The sequence below is a fragment of the Ixodes scapularis genome, unplaced genomic scaffold (genome assembly GCF_016920785.2).
Source record: "Ixodes scapularis isolate PalLabHiFi unplaced genomic scaffold, ASM1692078v2 PGA_scaffold10__122_contigs__length_95168666, whole genome shotgun sequence".
NCBI lineage: Eukaryota > Metazoa > Arthropoda > Arachnida > Ixodida > Ixodidae > Ixodes > Ixodes scapularis.
Window position 1 is genome coordinate 70613854 of NW_024609836.1, and position 18837 is coordinate 70632690.

The window sequence follows — 18837 nt, forward strand, 5'->3', positions numbered from 1 at the left end:
AAGGTGTTGAAGGCATGGGTCCCTGCGAACGCCTCCGCCTTTCCGCTCGCTTTCTTCCTTGGCGCAAGAACGCGGCGCACGCGATAAATCTTTGTAGGGTGCGTTCACCGTTAATGCAGACGCTCCCCGTGTTCCGAGATGGGCCCCCTCTTCAACCTAGGCTCTCCGTCGACGAGAAAACGCACTGGCGCCGTCTGTCAACTAGTCCCGGATCGCTTCCGACCTGCGCACAATCTACGAGGAATGGTGTCTTACGGCATTGTCAGAAGCACGTTAAGCCCGGGGTGATGGAGCAATGCACGAACGATTGTAAAATATGTGCACAAGTCGGAAGTGTTCTGGGGCTGTCCGACATATAGCGCCAGTATGTCGGTGCGTCCTTTCACCGTGAGCGGGCCCAACATACTCGGTAACACTCAAATGCAGGTGTGTGAACTAAAGTCACTGACAACCTAAGAAACACAGGGTGTGGCTTGTCATGTTCATGTTTATCACTTCATCCTGAAAGGCCGACCTACAGAATCGTCCCCTGCCGGGCAGAAACCCTGTTCCCAGTTTCCTTCTCTCCTTTCCCCCTCACACCCTTCTCTCCTCCTCTTCCCAAAGGAGCAGATATCTGAGCTGCTCCCCGCAGAGAGGAGGAGGGTCTCCCTCTTTCCCGAATAGGAAAGGGGGAATCGAAGGAGAGTTTGCTCCTTTCTGCTTGACGGTCGGCCTTTAAGCTGTCAGTGACCTATTAAAGGTCGACCTCGCTCTTTTCCATCACTTTCGCAAGCCGTACTCGCAGGCACGTAACTGATCCCGATGACAGGGGTGAAGAGGTGATCCTCAGAACCCTCACCTCCTTTCTTGCCGCCGGTTCCTTCGACCTTCCTTTCTCTTTCCTCCTCGACGGATCTTTCCTCTGCTTCTCTCCAGAGCACTGCGGGTCTGTTGAGGCGAAAGCAAACACTGCAGGCAGTTCCAGATTTTTTTTTTCTTTTTTAGGGCATGAAATGTTTTTGAATTCCACTCCCCAAACCCAAAATTTTGGCCGTACGTTTGTTTGTGCACTTTCCGCTAAATTTAGTGATGAAAGTGGCATCGCGTGACGTCGCGTGATCCATTTACTTTAGGGTAATCGACAACACGTGACCTATACGTCAACTCAGTTTTCCCGCTAAATTTAGCGGGAAAATATATGTTACGTGACACACCAATTCCCTGACCTCGTCCCCCTCCCCATCCCCCCTCCCTCCTATCAACACCCAGATAACCCTACCGTAAAATGCCGGGCAAGTGCCCACTGAATCTTTTGATAATCGCGAAAAAATGGGGAATGGGCGCTCGTTCGGTCAACAAATTTACATGTAAATGTATTGTGCATATTTTCTCAGACCTTACAAGTTTTGGGAATGGGCACTTAGTGTAGAATGGGAGGATGCGCGGTGTTCTACGGTAGGTGACGTTGCTCCCGGGATGTTCTCATTGCATGCATTATAGTACTTTAAAGGTAAAGGTCGCTTCAAATCTTTTTCTAAATCACGGTTTCTGTTTAGGAGACTCCAGATGCTCCAAACATTTAGACATATTCTCCACAAAGCATGGCAGTCGAAAGTAGGTGAAAATTGTTGAAACCGAATCTTTTGCTGTGAATTCAAGGGAGTGAAGATGTAGTACCAGTCAACATTAGTGAGGACTACAGATAAGTGCAGACTTGTACGGCACTTGTTACAAGTAATCAAATTACTTGTAATCGATTACATTTTAGAGTAATTTTGCAATCATTTTGTTACTCTTATTGGGAAGTAATTGCAAGAGTAATTAATTACTTTTGGAATTACTAAAATTACTTGTAACCATTACTATCTTTCCTTCCCCCCTCAAATGGCACAATTTGTTTGTACAAGTTTTCTACCAAGAAATCCTCGAACCGAGCCTCCGGCAGGAGGACGGTTTATTGAAATTTTAAAAAGATAAGCAGTGTATAATTCGGCGATCCTAATCCATTAATGGACAGTACACATAACCCGCTTTCAAACCAGCAGAAAGAATCTGGCATTTTGAAAATCTGGGCTAATCGGAAAAGTAGCGGTTACTTCTTCAGGTAACGTCCAATCACTTTTGTTCTCGAGTAATTGAGCAATCTAATTGAATACTTTTTAACCGAGAGTAATTGTAATCGCAATTGATTACATCTTTTTCAAGTAACGTGTACAAGACTGGATGTACGTCGTATGTGCATCAAACGTCACGCCTGACATCACGCGTGTATCCACTAGTAAGGCTGCTTCACACAATTGTGTTCGAGTGTGAAAAAGTGCAGTGCTACCACGCAGGACTTGCTTACGACAAGAAGACAAACTGGCACGCTCGCACCATTAATCTGACTAGACCAAAGGTTTTGCAGTATTTGCAAGATAAAGTCTACATGCTGTCTATGAGAAACATTGTTGAAATTATTTGAGCCCCCGACGATAAAATGATGCATAAAAAATTAGGAAACATACACTGATAGGAAGTGCTCCAGGGCTCCCCGATATATGGCGCCATTGCATTCTCTCGTCATAAGCGGTCACCGAGTGTTGCAAAGTACTCAGTCATCTCCAAAAGCAAACATGTGAACTAGCTATCGGTTCACCAACTCTTGAATTGATTTATGGAATGAATTGCGTGTCTGGATCGTCACGTGAGCAGTTGTTTTCATAGAGCAGAGGAACCCTCTGCCATGTGCCTAAAACCCTAAAACAAAACTAAAACTCACTTCGCCTCTTCGAGAATCCTTCCTTCAACGTCGACCTTAAACACGATTTCAAGGTCGTGGAAATTTAGACACTTCGCGTTGAAGTAGAGCTACTGTGCGAGCACAGTGCGAGGAGTTGTTGTGGCACGGGAGATGAGATAGAGACTGGAACACGACCACCCAGCTTGTGGCAGCGCAAGCCGCCGAACGTCGGCTCTTGATAGACGGCACCGTCGTGACTTCAAACGAGCGGCGAATGAGAGCTCCGCAGATTGACGACTTAGGAGTACTCACCCCTCTGGACGGTGGAGCTCAGCGAAAGACTGCGCTGCGCTCGTCCCTTGACCTCGTGTCCTTGAAAGTCGTCATCACTGCTTTCGAGCCCTCGCTTTGGCGCCTTGTGCTTCCGTGCTTTGCTGCTCACCTAAGTTGGAAATATTTACGGCGATTGTGGGGCACGAATGGAGGGCCATCTCAAGTCGGCAAGCTGCGCTAAACATCAAAAGTCCAGCAAGAAACATTGCTCAAGGTCTCAAGGATAAATGTTGTAATGGTTGCGAGCGTTTCTATACCCAATCTGGTAATCTATACAGTATAGACCACTTACAACGTAACCGCTTATAGTGAAGGACCGGGTATAACACGGCTTTTTTAAACCACCGGTTCGCCTCCCATAAAACTCCATGTAATTACATACCGCTTAAAATGCAGGCACGCGAAGGGAGATACCGGTTATAGCGCGGTTTTCGGAACAGCCCGGCGACCGCGCCGACTCACCGACGCAGAGAGCATGCTTCCCTGTGCGACACTAGATAACGGCGCGAGCCGCAAGCGGCACTCGCGGGGCAAGGAGGTTGCTCGAAGAAGTGGGGAGAAGAGAAGAGAGAGGCTTCAGTTGCCATAGCGACGGAGGGACGCACGCATGTGTCGTTCACGTGCGTGCGTCCCTCCGCTGCGTTGGAAACAACCGCAACGACAGACCAATCGCAGGTCGAGGAGAAGTGTTCGCGCACGTTGCATGCCGGTCGCGGGCCGGCCAGCCGGCTGCTTCTATCCGCAAACATGGCGTTGGTTTTGATCGTCGACGTAGACGATCAAAGAAGCTCCTCGTTCCGCGTAAAAGCGCTATCCTAGACTGTGAATTTTCGTTGTGTGTCGCTATGATAACCCAGCACATACTAGAAGGGAAAACCCACCTACTCGTGCGGCGATGTTGTGGCGGCACTCTCAAGACAGCAGAAACGCCCGTGTCGTCGTGTTTGTTTACTTCGACTACAGTGGTGCTTTCTAAGCATTTGTGTTTTCGAACATCGCTCGGATTTCTTATTTGGAGCATTTCATGCCTGTGCTCAAGTTGAAGGTATTACTGGCACGTACCGTATAAAGGATGCGAATTTTCACGCGTATTCATTGCTGGAGAAAAGTGATTAGGGTTAGCAATCCTGAACGCTCGCAACGTCCGTCCGCAACCCGCGACGCCGTTAAAAGGCTGCGCCAGGCAAAAGTCGCTCATTTCTTTCAGAATGTGTGACACACTTGAGAAAGAAGTGTACTAGTCTGGTGAAATAAAGACTTCCCTCAAACTAAGCTTTATTTTTCATCTAACATAAAATAAATTCTTTTACAAAGGTAAGTTTGGCCTGAAAAATTGATGTTTTGGTTATAGCGCGGTACCCCTTATAAAGCGGATTTTCGCGACTCCCGCGACATACGTTATATGCGGTCTACACTGTACTAGATTTTCACTATTCTTCATTTCAACATCAGGAAAAGTGTAGTCAATCAAGCAAGGCCAAAAACACAGCTTCACCATATTCAGTCTTTCTCTAAATGATTATCTCAAGCAAATCTAATCAAGTGCATGCTGTGACCTTGTGCTTTCAGTCTGTATGTCTTCCCACCCCTGACTGCAATTGAACCTATGGAAAAATAAAGTATATAATACTCTGTACTGACGTGTTGATAGGCACCATTAGGACCTCTATCATCAGTATGGACCTCTCTACGCTTTGGATCCGGATCTTTCATTCCACACTCCAAGTGATATGCCACGGCGGACAGAAGCAGTGATACATAGAATGAAACTCGGTGTAGCGTACACACACAAGTTCCTTCATCGGATTGGACAGGTCACAACACCTAAGTGCCCAAGTTGTGACTCCATTGAAACAATTCATCACATCTTATGTGAATGTGTCATCTACGACGCAGAAAGGACACAACTCAAAAACACGCTAGCATGCCTAGACAACCGACCCTTCTCCGTGACTACAGTGCTTGGTGCTTGGGACAATCCACACAAAGAAGCCAAGGCCACAAAAGCACTAGTTAGATTCCTAAATACAACACGCCTGAACTTCTGCTTATAGAAGATGACCTTCATTGTTAGTGAATAGCGCAGTGTTAGTGTTCAAACTTTGTAATTCTTAATTTTTTTTATTTTTTTTTTAACTTTCTGTTTTTTCTTTTCTCTTTTAATCCTCAAACCCCTCTCCCCCAAAACAAAGTAGCAAACCGGGGCAAAATACCCCAGGTTAACTTCTTTGTCTTCCTTTCTGCCCTTTTTTCCTTCCTTCTTCTTTGATATAAAAGTAAAACATCCTTTGTCCTCATAATTCCAATGAAAATGAACCAACATTATCCCTCCATACCAAACCTTCTTGCAAAATTTTACAACCTTCAAAAATCAATCAAATCCCCCAAAACATTCACACCCCTATAAACCTTCTATAACTTTAAGTTTGCATCTGAACAGAACTCAGAAAAAGCCCCTCTTTGCTTTTCCGCAACAAGCCTGCATTAAACGCGAATGCAACTTCGATGCAAACATTTCTCGTTTCCTCTCGTGAGTCAAAGAGGGCCGTACCTTCTTTGACGGTGACGGTACGTCGGAGTCCGGCGATGACGTATCCGACAGAACAGCCCTCCGTCGTGCCACTTTCCGTCTCACTCGAACGGGGCTCTCTTCTTCTGTCGGTTGAGAGAAATTGTAAATCACAATTTGAATGGCCCCAAGGAAAACTTCCGAAAGATTTAAGGTTGTCCTAGGCAAAGCTGCAAATTTCTGGCAGAGCCAAAAAACTTCATTTGGAGGTTGCATCAGTTTTGCTGTCCTGTGCAGCTGCATTGGGGAAAAGTTGTTGTAATGAAGGTTTGATCTCTCCACAATTCGCCACTTCTGTCAAGCATAATGTCATGCTCTCTACATGACCCAAATGCTTCAGTGCAGAAAGTGGGTGTTATCCTATATTGCTGTAATCACTCAAAAAGCATGAAAAGAAAAAAGATACGATTAAAAAGGAATCTTTGTTTCCAGACGCAGTCGCCCCATTAATCCCTTTACTCGTGCTTGCATCTTTGCAAGGCACAAACAGTAGGTAACATGGTCAGCAAGCACTTTCGAGAGGGACCAGCACACATTGAAACTAGAAAGCAATTATTATTTCCCTGAAAATACTGCTTGTTGTGTCTTTCTGAGCTGCCGTCTTAAATTTGTGTAACTATAATAATTTGTTTAGCTCATCCTTCAAGTCTAGAAGGTGTTAAAAGCTCAACTGCTTCTGAAACTGCTCATTTTCTAGCATTTTGCTGAAGTCAAGGAGAACCTATCAAAAAGGAACCGTTCCCCTGCTAGAGATTCATTAAGACCTTCAGCTACAAAGTACTAACTAGTACTAATTACAAATTTCCACATAAGACTATAAGTAGAGACAGTAGAGAAGACATAAAAACTGTCACTAGTAGTTTGCTCATGGGTCTGCACACATTTATCTGTCAGAGCATCAAGCCTTATAGTGTTCTGTCACAAAAAAAAGTTTTTGTCTGTTGCACCTGAGGAAACACTTTCCTCAGATGGTTCTGTGTTCTGCCTACTGGAGCTTTGTCAACAAGCTTGGATAAAAAGTATTGTGCCTGGGTTGCTTAGAAAGGTACTCTTTTGTAACGGTACCCAAAAATCTCCTAACTGGAAAGTCATAGACTGGAAGAAGCAACCACAATCCCCAATAAACTTGGCTTCTGCAAGACTGAGAGGTGGGGATGACAGTCTGTTTCCAAGGAATTTTTGCGAACGAACAATACAACATGCATATTTCGAGGTGGAAGTTCAAACTTCATTAACCACAAATTGTCAAAGATCCCTTACTAGACACAAAGCCTCAATGAAAATGCTGTAGAGTGCAACATAAGAATGTCTTGGACTGTTATATATATGTTACCATGAAATTATTTATCTGATTAGGACCATGTGCTTCCTGATGGGCATTAACATGTCCAAAAGTTGTTTGTCTTGTACTAATTTCCGACACTTTCTGTTCTTGTAACAAGACACGGAACAGTCAAAAAAAAAAAAAGAAAGCAGACACCAATCCTCACTACTAAAATTGACTGCTACCACTTAATTGCGATAATTCTCAACAATAAGTCAAATTTATAAATAAAAGAATGTCTTTCAATCACTCACCGGAGCTGACAATGACAACAGGTCCCCTCTCTTGTGTTGCCACCATCGGCTTGACTAAAGCCACAGGTATTTGTTTCGATGACAGCCGTCCTCTTGATGGCGGCAACTCGCGGCTCAATCCCACGGCCAACACGGGCGGGCGATCGTGGTCGGTCTCCTTCTTGGAGATGGCAGAAGTGGACTCGTCTGAACTAAAGCCGAGATCCTCCAAATCGACCAGCAGCTCGAACGATGGACGACTGCGCACTGAAGTCTCACCGGTACGGTTCGCCACGGGCAAGGTGGCAAACGTTGAGGACAGACTTCTCCGAGGGCGGGCCTCTTTTGTTGGGTCCCTTTGCCCAATTGGTGATTGGCATGGATGAGCGACTCTGGACGAAACCGGCTTCGAGTCCTTGGGTGGTGCCACCTTGGTCGGGAGTGATGGAACTCGTGATTGGCACCGATCGCGAACCCCGGACGAAACCGGCTTCAAGATTTCACGTGGCACCACCTTGGGCGCAAGTGGCTGGACTCGGGATTGGCACTGAGCAGCAACTACAGATGAAACAGTCTTTGAGATCTCGGGTGGTGCTGCCTGGGTCGGGAATGATTGGACCTGTGATTGACACCAATCGGCAACTCCGGACGAAACTGGCCTCAAGATCTTGGGTGCAGGTGCCGTTTCGGTTGGGAGTGATTGGACTTGTGATTGGCACGGATCGGCAACTCCGGACAAAATTGAGTTTAAGCGTTTGGTTGGCACCACTTCGGCTGGGAATGATTGGACTCGTGACTGGCACAGATTGGCAACATTAGAAGAAACCGACTTCGAGATTTTGGGCAGTGCCACCTCGTTCGGGAGAGTGGATTCCTGGTCGAGGAGGGCGCAGAGTTCGGTCATTCCCAGGTTTTCAGGGTCGTCGTCTTCGTCTTCTGCCTTGTCAGTCTCGACGTCGTCCTGGCCGTCCGAAAGGTCCTGGAACAATTCAGCGTCGCTGTCATCTAGAAGGTCCCAGGTGTCAGTTTTGCTCTGCACTTCGACGTTCCGGATGGGGGACGGGCCGCAGAAGACTTCGGGCGAAGCGATGAAGGCCATGCTACGTGGTTTAACATTGCTCCCAGAAGGGCCTGGCATGGGCTTGCAGGGAGTGGAGTGTGAAACTGCGTCCAAGAGCCGTGGAAGAGCCGTCACGGGAATTTCCGGTTCAACTTCTCGGCTGTTCACCTGCGCAATCGAGAAACCCCATCCCGGGAGCCTCATGATATGGTCCGATTCATTTCAAGTTTAAATCGCTTCGCATTCCTCTCTACAGCTAACTTTCACAAATCAACTGTCACTAAAAAATATCTGTGGCAATGAAACTTGATTATATGCAAAATAAACACACTCAATATGTTGCGAGAGATTGCATAGAACTTTAAGAAACCATTTGACAGGAGTGTTACTGATGTGTAGGCCAAAGAAGCATGTCGCAGCACAACACGGTCATCGCAAACACCTGGCAGTCACTTTTTCCCCTTTATCGCCTGACACTAGAAGTTGACTATCAAAACTACAAGCGTGACAAGATAGGCGTATCTGAGGCACCAAGTCTTTACTCTGTTTCAATGAAAATCGGAAAAACACCAATGCCGTGTCTGCGTTAACTCTGTCATGCAGTGAATGTGACACACTTCTCAACTCCTACAAAAAAAATGCTGAGGCAAGGGAATTGAAGTTATGGAATAAAATATACTATTTCCACTAAACAGATGCTTGCAAGCCATATTTTTTCACAATTGCTATGGCGCAATGCTGCGAGCTAGAGCATAAGTTGAGTAATTCACAAAGAAAATCAGCAGAAAATATATATATATATATATATATTTTTTTTTTTTTTTTGGGGGGGGGGTTTATTTTTTATTTGAACTTACAAAATGCCTTTGCTTTAAAAAAAAAAAAAGAAGACCTTTCACAACCTTTTTATATTAGAGAGCCTACTTTATATCTCACAACTGCACCTCACCAAAAATCATCATTGGTAGCGATATTAGACGCAATTCTCCACATTTCAAAACATTTTTCGATTTCATTCATTTGACATTTGAAAGAGACGCCCTGTCGCTCCCATCCTGTCAATGACTGTATAGTACAGAGTGTCCTAAAAAACATTTACAAAATTGGTTTCACAAAAAATAAAATATAAATACTATGCATCGTTGAACGCTTATTTTTCGCCCTAATGTAGCCCTAACAATCAAACCAGACGGCAAAAAAAAAAAAAGCATCATCTCATTTAAAAGTTATAAGCGATTTGCTGAAATTTTTAATGGGAAAAAAGTGGCCAACGGAGCTCTTGTATACATGGAGCTGAATGGCATCAGCTCCATGTATTTTCGCACTGAAATTTTCTGAAAATCACTTATAACTTTTGAAAGAGATAACGGTTAGCTCTGTAACTTTGGCATCCAGTTCAAACCGCTACCGCTACTACATTTGTGCAGAGAATGAGCGTTCGGCGATGCACAGTTTATTTTTGTGGCGAAAAAGACTTCGTAGAGTTTTTGGGGGGGACACGCTGTAATCGCCGAGCGGAAGCCAAAGAACGCAAGAAAGGTTCACGGTACCTTTGAGCCTGCAACGTCTTCTGCAACACTTTCCCCAGCGGGTTCAGCATCGCCACCGATATCATCCGTCCTGTTGCACGACCAGCTCATGTCTTCGAAACAGTCCTCGCCCAACATGTCCTCAAGGTCACTATCCAGCTCCAGCTTCGAACTCCAGGTCCTGGAGCCCCTAGTTGTACCAGCAACCAGAGCACGATCGGTTCTGGCGCTTCGACCCGCTTTCTCGCACACGTCGAAAAGCTCCCTGTCAACCGATCTTGCTAACACCGACCCGACTCCAGCGTCAATCCGGGACGGACTTCCCAGATTCAAGTCGTCTGCAACGTCGAGGAAAAACAACGAACGCTCGCAGCTCGAAAGCACGGCGTCGCTCTCATGCGGCGCATCGTGGCCCAACGCTTTCCCAATGTCGACCGGCGACCAAGGACCTTCGGTGGCTGGAAGCACGTCGGCCTCCAAGGTGGGCGGCGTCCGCACTTCAACTCTCGGCGCATCCGCGGTCCGCCCGAGCCAGTCCTCACACTCTCGCGCTGGAGAAAGCCGGAAGAGTTCCTCCAAAGTGACAATGCTGCACCGACCGTCGTCCCGACTTTCAACAACCTTGACGAAATCCGTCTCCTCCGCTGAAGCTCTCAGCAACAAATCGTCCGGTTCCGGCTTCTCCTTGAAGAAGTCCGTGATTGTTTTCTTCTTCTTCGTCTTGTGCATGCCCGAAGCAGCTCCGTCGCTTCCGAGCGAACTGGATGGCAAGTCCGAGCCGACGCCTGAGACATCGCAGTCCTTTCGTTTTTTTGACGGAACTTTTCCCTTCTTCGAAACGCCACATCGCTCCGACGGATCATCGCTTCCCAAGCCGACCCGCTTCTTCCCGCCCTTCTTTCTCGGAGCTACGTCTCCATCGTCTTCGTCGTCGAGATGGTTGTCGGCTTCCGAGTCGGACGTCACGTCCTCCATCCGCAAGAAGGTCTTCATTTCAAGGCCGTACGCGTCCATGCGGTCGTCAGTTAGACGTAGGTTCTCAATGAACTGCATCACATGTACATAGTCGTCGGTCTTCCGTGAGTGAGACACGCGCAGTGTTGGCTGGAAGCTGTTCTGCCACGGAGTCCAGCTGGATAGGGAGAGGGCGGGACGTCTCGGAGCTGTTTTGTCCTGAAAAAAGGGACAAACGTTGGAAGAGGGTGTCGAGAACAAAGCAAAAACAAGCCGTCCACCATAAATATTGGGGGATCGGTGGCCAAGTGTGCTAACAAGCTGCAGCTCGAAGCACGAGGAGCGAAAGCTCGCGCTGCAGAACCGAGGGATCCTGATTTCGATCCTTATCCCAGCCCGTTTCGATCTGGACAAGCATCATACCGCCGTACAGTGATGCACGTTAAAGACACCAGGTCAGCAGTGCTACTTCACTGGCAAAATTTCTCATCTACAGTAAAGACAAGAGACGCGCATTGGGGCTGACTAACTTCCTGCTGTCTGAATACACATGCGAAACAATTACCCAAATGATTTAGCTAGGGTCGTGCTTGTGGTGCCGTCTCCCAATAGGCGTGGCAGGCAGATGACAATGTCATCTCCCCACTGCACCTATCGAGAAATGTGGATATTCTTTAAAACACTCGTGTCCATACTAACGGGGTAAAGTGCATCTGTTTAACCAATACATTCTTAAACGACCATAAAATACCGAGCGTCCGCCCACATCCTAGCACCCACCCTGAACTCCCGAACCCAGATGGCGAACTGAAATAATCCTCCACATTTCTCCAAAACGCCGGTGCAATGCGATGGAACTTGATGCGCACATGTGGGTTCTAAGTGGCAAAGCCCACCCCTTCCCCTTCTGCATTCCCCCCTTCTGCATTTTTGCTTTTGGACCGAAGAATCGCCTATCCCCCAGTTTTACAGCGACATCTCTTATTGAGAATGTCCCCCGAGAAATTGCATGGGCGACAGTTGCGAAAACGCCCAGTGATCGCTCCCAGCCACAGTACCCGAGGCTCCAAGTTGCGCCCACAACTGCTGCTTTGAATTCGTAAGAACAAAAATTCCGTCTGTCGAGCCGAATTCGAACTAGCGACCTATGGATGACAGCAATTGTTTTTGCCAGAGATAACCGCTCTACTAACTGAGCTATCGAAACTTTTTTTTTCTTTGTTCACCAACTGACCTATTGAAGGAACAAATTGTAGTGAGTCAAAAGTGGTATACATTCAATGTTTGTCTCCCTTCGATAATGCTTCAATGTCTCGCGTGCCTCAAGCTTGCACATGCAGTCCAATCCCGGCGAAAGCCAGTGCGTGCATGCTAGAGGACGGGGTTAGAAAGAGACGCAGCGAGAAATTGAGGGAGAGAAGGAGACGAGAGCGCGTGGGGACGTCGGAACACCGAAACAAAATGTCTGCGCACGTGCCGTGTCCATAACAGAGTCACCGCGGCGGCGTGACGTCACAGTCGCATCTTGGTCTATAGGAGGTCTAAGCTGTAGCAACAGCACCTACAAGAAACAAAATTTATAACAAACTGCTCGGCAGTTGCGTTGCAAGAGAAAGGATCTGGTATTTTGCTACTCCGGCAATGCTTGCTTCGTACGTCCAGTGCATTCGGTCCCGACTGTTGCGCGTGGGTCTTCGTCGTCGTGTGCGTCTAGTTCAATATTGTCGCTTGCGGTCACGTCTCCAGGTGTTAGTTGCGATCGTTTAGCAGCCTGCCTGGCCCGTTGAGCTACCGTAGAATACCACACAACCGCCCATACCACACTAACTGCCCATACCCAAATTTGTAAGATCTGAGAAAATATACAGAGTACATTGATATGTAAAATTGATGACCGGACAAGCGCCCATCCCCCATTTTTTCGCAATTATCTCTATATCTTGGGTGGGCGCTTGCCCGGTATTTTACGATAGTTGTCTTTGTTCAGCCCTATTCTTCTGGGACCGGCACCTACGCTCTCAGCACTCTTCATCGGTTTGTTTGGCTGTTAACATAACGAGTGGCATCTACACTTGGTAGCAGTTCCTGGAAGAATGATATTGACAATAATTGTTGTTTAAAAAAGTGAAAGCCGTTTACAACTCCCTGTAACACCGAATTAGAGCGCAGCTCTTGAGGAGGAGGAGGGAAGAGTACTGGGGGGTGATGTGACCTGGGGGGGGGGGGGGGGGTCACGTGACCTTGGAGGGTCACGTGACGATGCCAGTGATGTCATAACGTCACTGATGACGTCACCGACATCCACATCGTCATCGTCATCATCGCTGATGACGTCATCGGAGTCCGCATCGTCATCGTCACTGATGACGTCATCAGTGACGTCACCGATGACCTCACCGGCATCCACATCGTCATCGTCATCATCACTGATGACGTCATCAGTGACGTCACTGATGACGTCACCGGCATCCGCATCGTCATCGTCATCATCACGGATGACGTCATCAGTGACGTCACTGATGACGTAATCCGTGATGATGACGATGACGATGCGGATGCCGGTGACGTCATCAGTGATGATGACGATGACGATGCGGATGCCGGTGAGGTCATCAGTGACGTCACTGATGACGTCATCAGTGATGATGACGATGATGATGCGGATGCCGGTGACGTCATCAGTGACGATGACGTCATCGGGGAGGTCACGTGACCCTGGGGTTGGTCACGTGACCTCCCCGATGACGTCATCGTCAAGGTCACGTGGCCCCCAAGGTCACGTGACCTGGGGGTCACGTGACCTTGGGGGCCACGTGACCTTGGGATGACCTTGAGGGTCGCGTGACCTTGGGGTGACCTTGGTTACGCCGACGGCGACGCCGCTCAAGCCGGGAACGGGCCCCTAAGAGCTGCGCTCTAAAAAGAAAAATCAACCAATCGGCGTCGAGCTTGGGTGTGACGTCAAATGTGACGTCGAACCTGGCTCAGCCAATCTGCATCGAAATAATCGGCAGCTTCACAAAGCTTTTGGACCCCCCCCGCCCTCTCTAACAAGGCAAAGATCACGCAGCGCCGCATAGTCGGCATCAGCGTCGACACCAAGACAGAGGCGTTTGCCGCTTTGCAGCGTCTTCGGTCGAGGTTCTGAGCTTTTGCCGCATGGGGCGCTTTGAAGGACCACTTACTAGGACGTCATGTGCAGGACTTGTCTTCTAGGTGGTACTGAGTCAACATCCCAATGTGCCAACGTATGCGCACGACCACTCGAGCAGACGAACTTGCTCGCCATATGGCTAGACCTCGGGAAGTTTGTAGTTGGCCTGAACAACGCTGCTATCAGTTACGGTGCGACGAGCAGGCTTGTCGTAGATACAGTATGGACGAGGCATGAGAGCGGAATCGAAAGCAGAAGCAAAAATGGCATGATAATTTTAAGAATCGTACTCGGGAGGCGGCACAGAAATGACAACTAAGTCACACTGATAGAAAATTACGCAAGCACCAAGCTGCTGCCGCTGTGACACACGGCACGCGACAGCGTAAATGCTCTCGGATTTTTTCGAGGTTACATACAGTGAAATCTTTTAAACTCACGGAGAATTCAAACTAACACGCAGGTCCGATTTTATGTGTTTCTAGGGAGGAAACTCCCGGTAATTCAAACTTTGCATTATTCAAACAAAGGTTTTGTCCCCCTCCGGTTCAAATTAATGAGACTCCACTGTATCTAACTTCTGGCTGGGCGTTTGCTCGGTATTTTACGGTAGCTGTCCATGGTCCAAACTGTGAATTTCTGTACGAACAGGCACAGAATTGTATAGGGACATTTGTTGACCCCAACCCAAACGTCTCTACGCCGCTGAAACGGTGAGGGCCTGGGCGTTGCTCACCGATTCGGGCGTCGTGGCTCCACGAAGCGTGACGAAGCTCGTCGAAACGGTCGGCACAGTCGGAATTGCCGACTCGGCGACTTCGAAGTGAGCCTCGTAGTAAAGCTGCTCCTGCCTCGTGAGCACGCCGCCCTCCTTGCCCCGTTTGCCTGCGAGCGAAGTCGCAGACGAGAAACGTGTCGAACCCAATGTCCAAAAAGACACCGAAAAAAATTTACAGTAGGCATCCGACGGCGAATATTTGGACGGCTTGAAAAGAATGCAGTCAATCGTTTCATTGAGCGCATAGCTCCATCGCACCGTCAGCTGGGAAGAAGACGAGAGCAGAAAGGTAAAACAGAGAGTTTAAGCAAGGCAGCCCAGCTCTGATCGGCTACTCTGACCAGCAGCTTAGGCGTGAATGGAGAAACAACCAGCTCCCACGAAGTACCTCCTTGTTACTCAGGGACCACTTTCAATGCATGGGCCGGATAGGATGCTCAACACACCGGTCGAAGACACGTAGCAGACACCGTAGTTACAGCGTCCCATCCCGTAACTTACCGGCCAAGAGAAGGCTCGTGATGGGAAGTTGCCCTCCGTGCAAGGCAGTCTTGGAGCCACCGGCAGGGCGATACTCGGGCACTGTCATGAACATGCGGTGGCAGGAGGGAGTGATCCCCCGCGGCACCATGGTCGGGGCACCCTGGTACAGGCCGCCCAGCCGCCCACCATTCAGGATGGCACGGTGGACGGTCTGCTTCTTGGAGTTGCTCTCCCGATAAGCCTGCAAAAGCATAGATGGGGGACCGGTGGACGAGCGTATTAACGTATTGCACCTCGAAGCACCCGGAGCGAAAGCTCATGCTACATTTCTTTAAAATCATGCTGGCAATCAAATCAAATTCGATCAGTTTATTTTTACCATGTACAACTACAGATGAAGGAGCTGTGGAAAATGAAAAAATGAAATGGAGACACTTAAGACTGCTTACGCATAAGAATGCAAAAGCATTCCTACATGCAGCGCATTCCTACTAGCAGCACGCCACGTCTGCCTTTTTCACACGTCACACCGACGGTGGCATCACACTCCCCCATTGCGCAGCCCGCCGGCTCCACAGCTTCCGTGATGATGCATATGCGTTGCTGTGCTTTTCTGTGCGTTTTATTTTTTCTGAGGCGCGTCCGCCTTGCAGCCAATCAAAGTTTATGTGCTGTTTCACTCAGCCAATGGGAATTTATGTGCAGTTTCACTCAGCCAAAATGGAAATTTAGGTGCCATTTCGCTCAGTTAAAATGGGAATTTAGGTGCCATTTTGCTCAGCCAATGGGTATTTAGGTGCCGTTTTTTGCTGCCACAAACATCGGATAACACTGGCTTTGCTCCATGGGACAGGTAATGTTTTCGCATTAAAAAAGCTGCAGGACTGCAGCTTGATAAGTCCACACACCCTTAATATTGGCAGCTAAGCACATCATGCTAAAATATTTACGGAAAATACAAGTATTACTACAATAAAGTAGTTATAGTACTCGTATTCACCTCAAGAACCGTAGTAAAACAACCTGGCTCCTAGCAAAGTACTACTCATTTTCCCCTTTATGTGGGCAATTACACTGTATGTAGGTGCTTTCTAGATTAATCATGCATTATTTTATCGAGACATGTACAGACGTATACGTTTTAAGCGTCAAAAGCATAATTTCTTCCCCCACCACCGAATCATGCAATGTGATAACCTTGCTTTATTTTCTAGATGTGGCGAGTACAGCTTTCGCCTCCCAAAGCTGTTCAGCTGCAAGAGGCTTTCCGAATATGACAGTCGGAGAGTTTTGTGAGCTCTCTCTGCGTTCGCTCAGAAGCACGTCATAAGTGCAAGGCAGACTTCATTTCATAGACTGCCTGCTTGAGCAGCAGGTCTGCCTGCCAGCGACGTTTTTCCATAGGGAAGCACGAAGACAAAAGCCATCCGGCAAGCCCCACAAAGGAATGAGGATCAATTTCAACTACCTGTGTATCGTGACGTGCAACCAAAATCTCGGTTACCCAGCCGGTGTCGTCTCCGCAATCTTCACGATAAGCCTCCGTCAGATTACAGGCACCTCCGCAGGGATTCGAACCCGCCAACTGGGAATCTGTAGGCTGGCGCTTTCCCTTGGAGCCACAGAGGTGGCTTAAAGGGGTACTCCAGAAATTGTTTTTAGTATATTTTCTAACTATACTTGTTTAATCCCCGGCCTTTAGCCTTTCCGGTACAATACTTAGGTGTATCGCGAAATTCTGAATTTTTTCTAATCCCTGGCCTTTAGCCTTTCCAGTATGCTAGTTACTATCGCGAAATTCACAATAGTTGTGAAATCGGCAAATGAGAATGATGCCAAAATCAACTTTCTATTATACCCACCCTTTTCAGTGCCGTGACGTCGGGTGCAGGCAGGCATGCAGTCGAGCGGGCAGTCTACAAATGAACTATGCCGAGCACTTGTTTTCTGCTGCTGCAGGGGCGATAAAGCAAGCTTCAAAGGCATTCATTTGACGCCATGAAACTGCTTGTAATCAGTTGGAAACAAATTCTACAGTCCAAAGAGTGAACCCCTGCCTTCCACTGACGTTACGTTTTCATTGTTGCCAGTACAAACCTGTTTGAAAAAAGGGTAAGGACCATAATTGCAAATTCAATAACTTAGAAAAAAAAATATTAATTTGGCCTAATGTTCAGGATACCATCTCAGCTATGTTTATTGGTGTGTTTAGCAAATTTGCAGGCAAATCGGGGACCGTGAAGAAAACGCCGGAGTACCCCTTTAAAGTTGGATTTGGTATCGACTATTTTAACATAAGAGATTCTATGCGGCATGCTGGGAAGAGCAAAACCCGGGTATTTGGAAAATGTAGTTAAGTTGGGAGGCCCATTGTGGATTTCATAAAGCATGAAATGACAGTGATGCACCTGCTCCTCTTTTCCCTCGGAGAGCAGCACCACAATGCGTCCGGCGCGCTTGCGCCCTGTGCGTCCCATGCGCTGCACCAGGCGGATGGGGCTCTTGGGCGCGTCGTAGCAGACGATCAGGTCGATCTCCCCAATGTCCAGGCCCTCTTCGCCCACGCACGTCGACACCAGCACGTTGTAGCCGCCGTCACGAAACCTCTTCACCACCTGGAAAGAGAACCGATGAGACAGATACAACGAGAAAGGTCGCCCCTCTGCCGTACCAGCGTGGCAGAGGCAGTCGTAACGCAGAACATGATGTGTCAGCGCGGAGAAGCTGCTTGCGTGTGTAGAGACTGGATGGGGCGTAAGCGGTCTGGCATTGTACAAGGTTAACACGCGAGCGCTCCGTGGAAGACTTACTTGTGGGCGCCATCTAATGCAATTGCAGAGTAAATGTGACCTTCTCAGAGTCCATTGGAGTGCGAGACGAGGTAGGCGGAGCGTGCAGAAAACAGAACAACCGAAACGCGGCAGCACCAAGCAGAGCCCTGGCACCACCTTGCGGCAAAAGAGAGCCAAACGCTCGAAACCGCCTCAACCCGTTGCAACAAAGTGAGCGTCTGCTTCCTTTTCTCTTCTTTTCTGTTGCCCTGTCTCGTGCTTTTTCTGGGCAAGCCTGGGGTGAGCTCATTTTGCAGAGAAGAGCGCCGCTGTATATCTGAACACGCGATCTTTTACCCTCGCCCGAAGTAGCACAGAAGCACTCAGGGAAGAGGTTCGGTTGGTATCCAACCGGTGAGGAGACGAGCGCTGCATCGGTGTTCGGCTGGCAGTCGGCCCGTCAAATTCTGTTGCTGGCACTTAACCGGACATGGTTAGCTGCCAGCCATACGACACATTGCGAGTTAAAAAGCGACGAAGTACAAAACCACTCGCGAAATCTATTGCCTGTAAAACCCTAATTGGGTGCGGTAAGCGTGTTTGCCATTACCGAAGTCTCAAAGTTCTAGTGAGTTTCTATGCTCTTTTCCTTAAACAATACACTTTTGTCCCTCTAAAAAAACGCTTCATTTTTATCCATATCACTATGATTACTATGTTAAGATTTGTGTGTTACCCTAATCAACTAGAAGACAGTGTCTGCTTTGCCGTCCCACTTCTATGCAAGCATTAGCATCAGTCGCACGGCTGGTTCAATTCTCTCAAACACAGAACTAGCTGTTTAGTTGCTTGTAGAAACGCCAGGCACGACAAGGTGTGGCTTGATGAACGATAAGTTGAACTACTGGGAATTATTATTTTAGGTATGGAATAAAAGAGAAACCA

At 47.9% G+C, this 18837-nt stretch overlaps 1 protein-coding gene across 1 annotated transcript in view; it reads right to left on the reverse strand.

The window, feature by feature from the left end:
* Positions 1-18837, reverse strand: part of LOC8030710 (Fanconi anemia group M protein) — a 48451-nt gene that overhangs the window by 25284 nt on the left and 4330 nt on the right. The window contains exons 3-10 of the mRNA XM_042288664.1: positions 17530-17736; positions 15140-15362; positions 14597-14745; positions 9774-10925; positions 7185-8391; positions 5589-5692; positions 3017-3146; positions 842-930 (exon numbers count right to left, since the gene is read on the reverse strand). Of these exons, the coding sequence (XP_042144598.1) occupies positions 842-930; positions 3017-3146; positions 5589-5692; positions 7185-8391; positions 9774-10925; positions 14597-14745; positions 15140-15362; positions 17530-17736 (3261 nt within the window). The remainder of the gene's footprint in view (positions 1-841; positions 931-3016; positions 3147-5588; positions 5693-7184; positions 8392-9773; positions 10926-14596; positions 14746-15139; positions 15363-17529; positions 17737-18837) is intronic.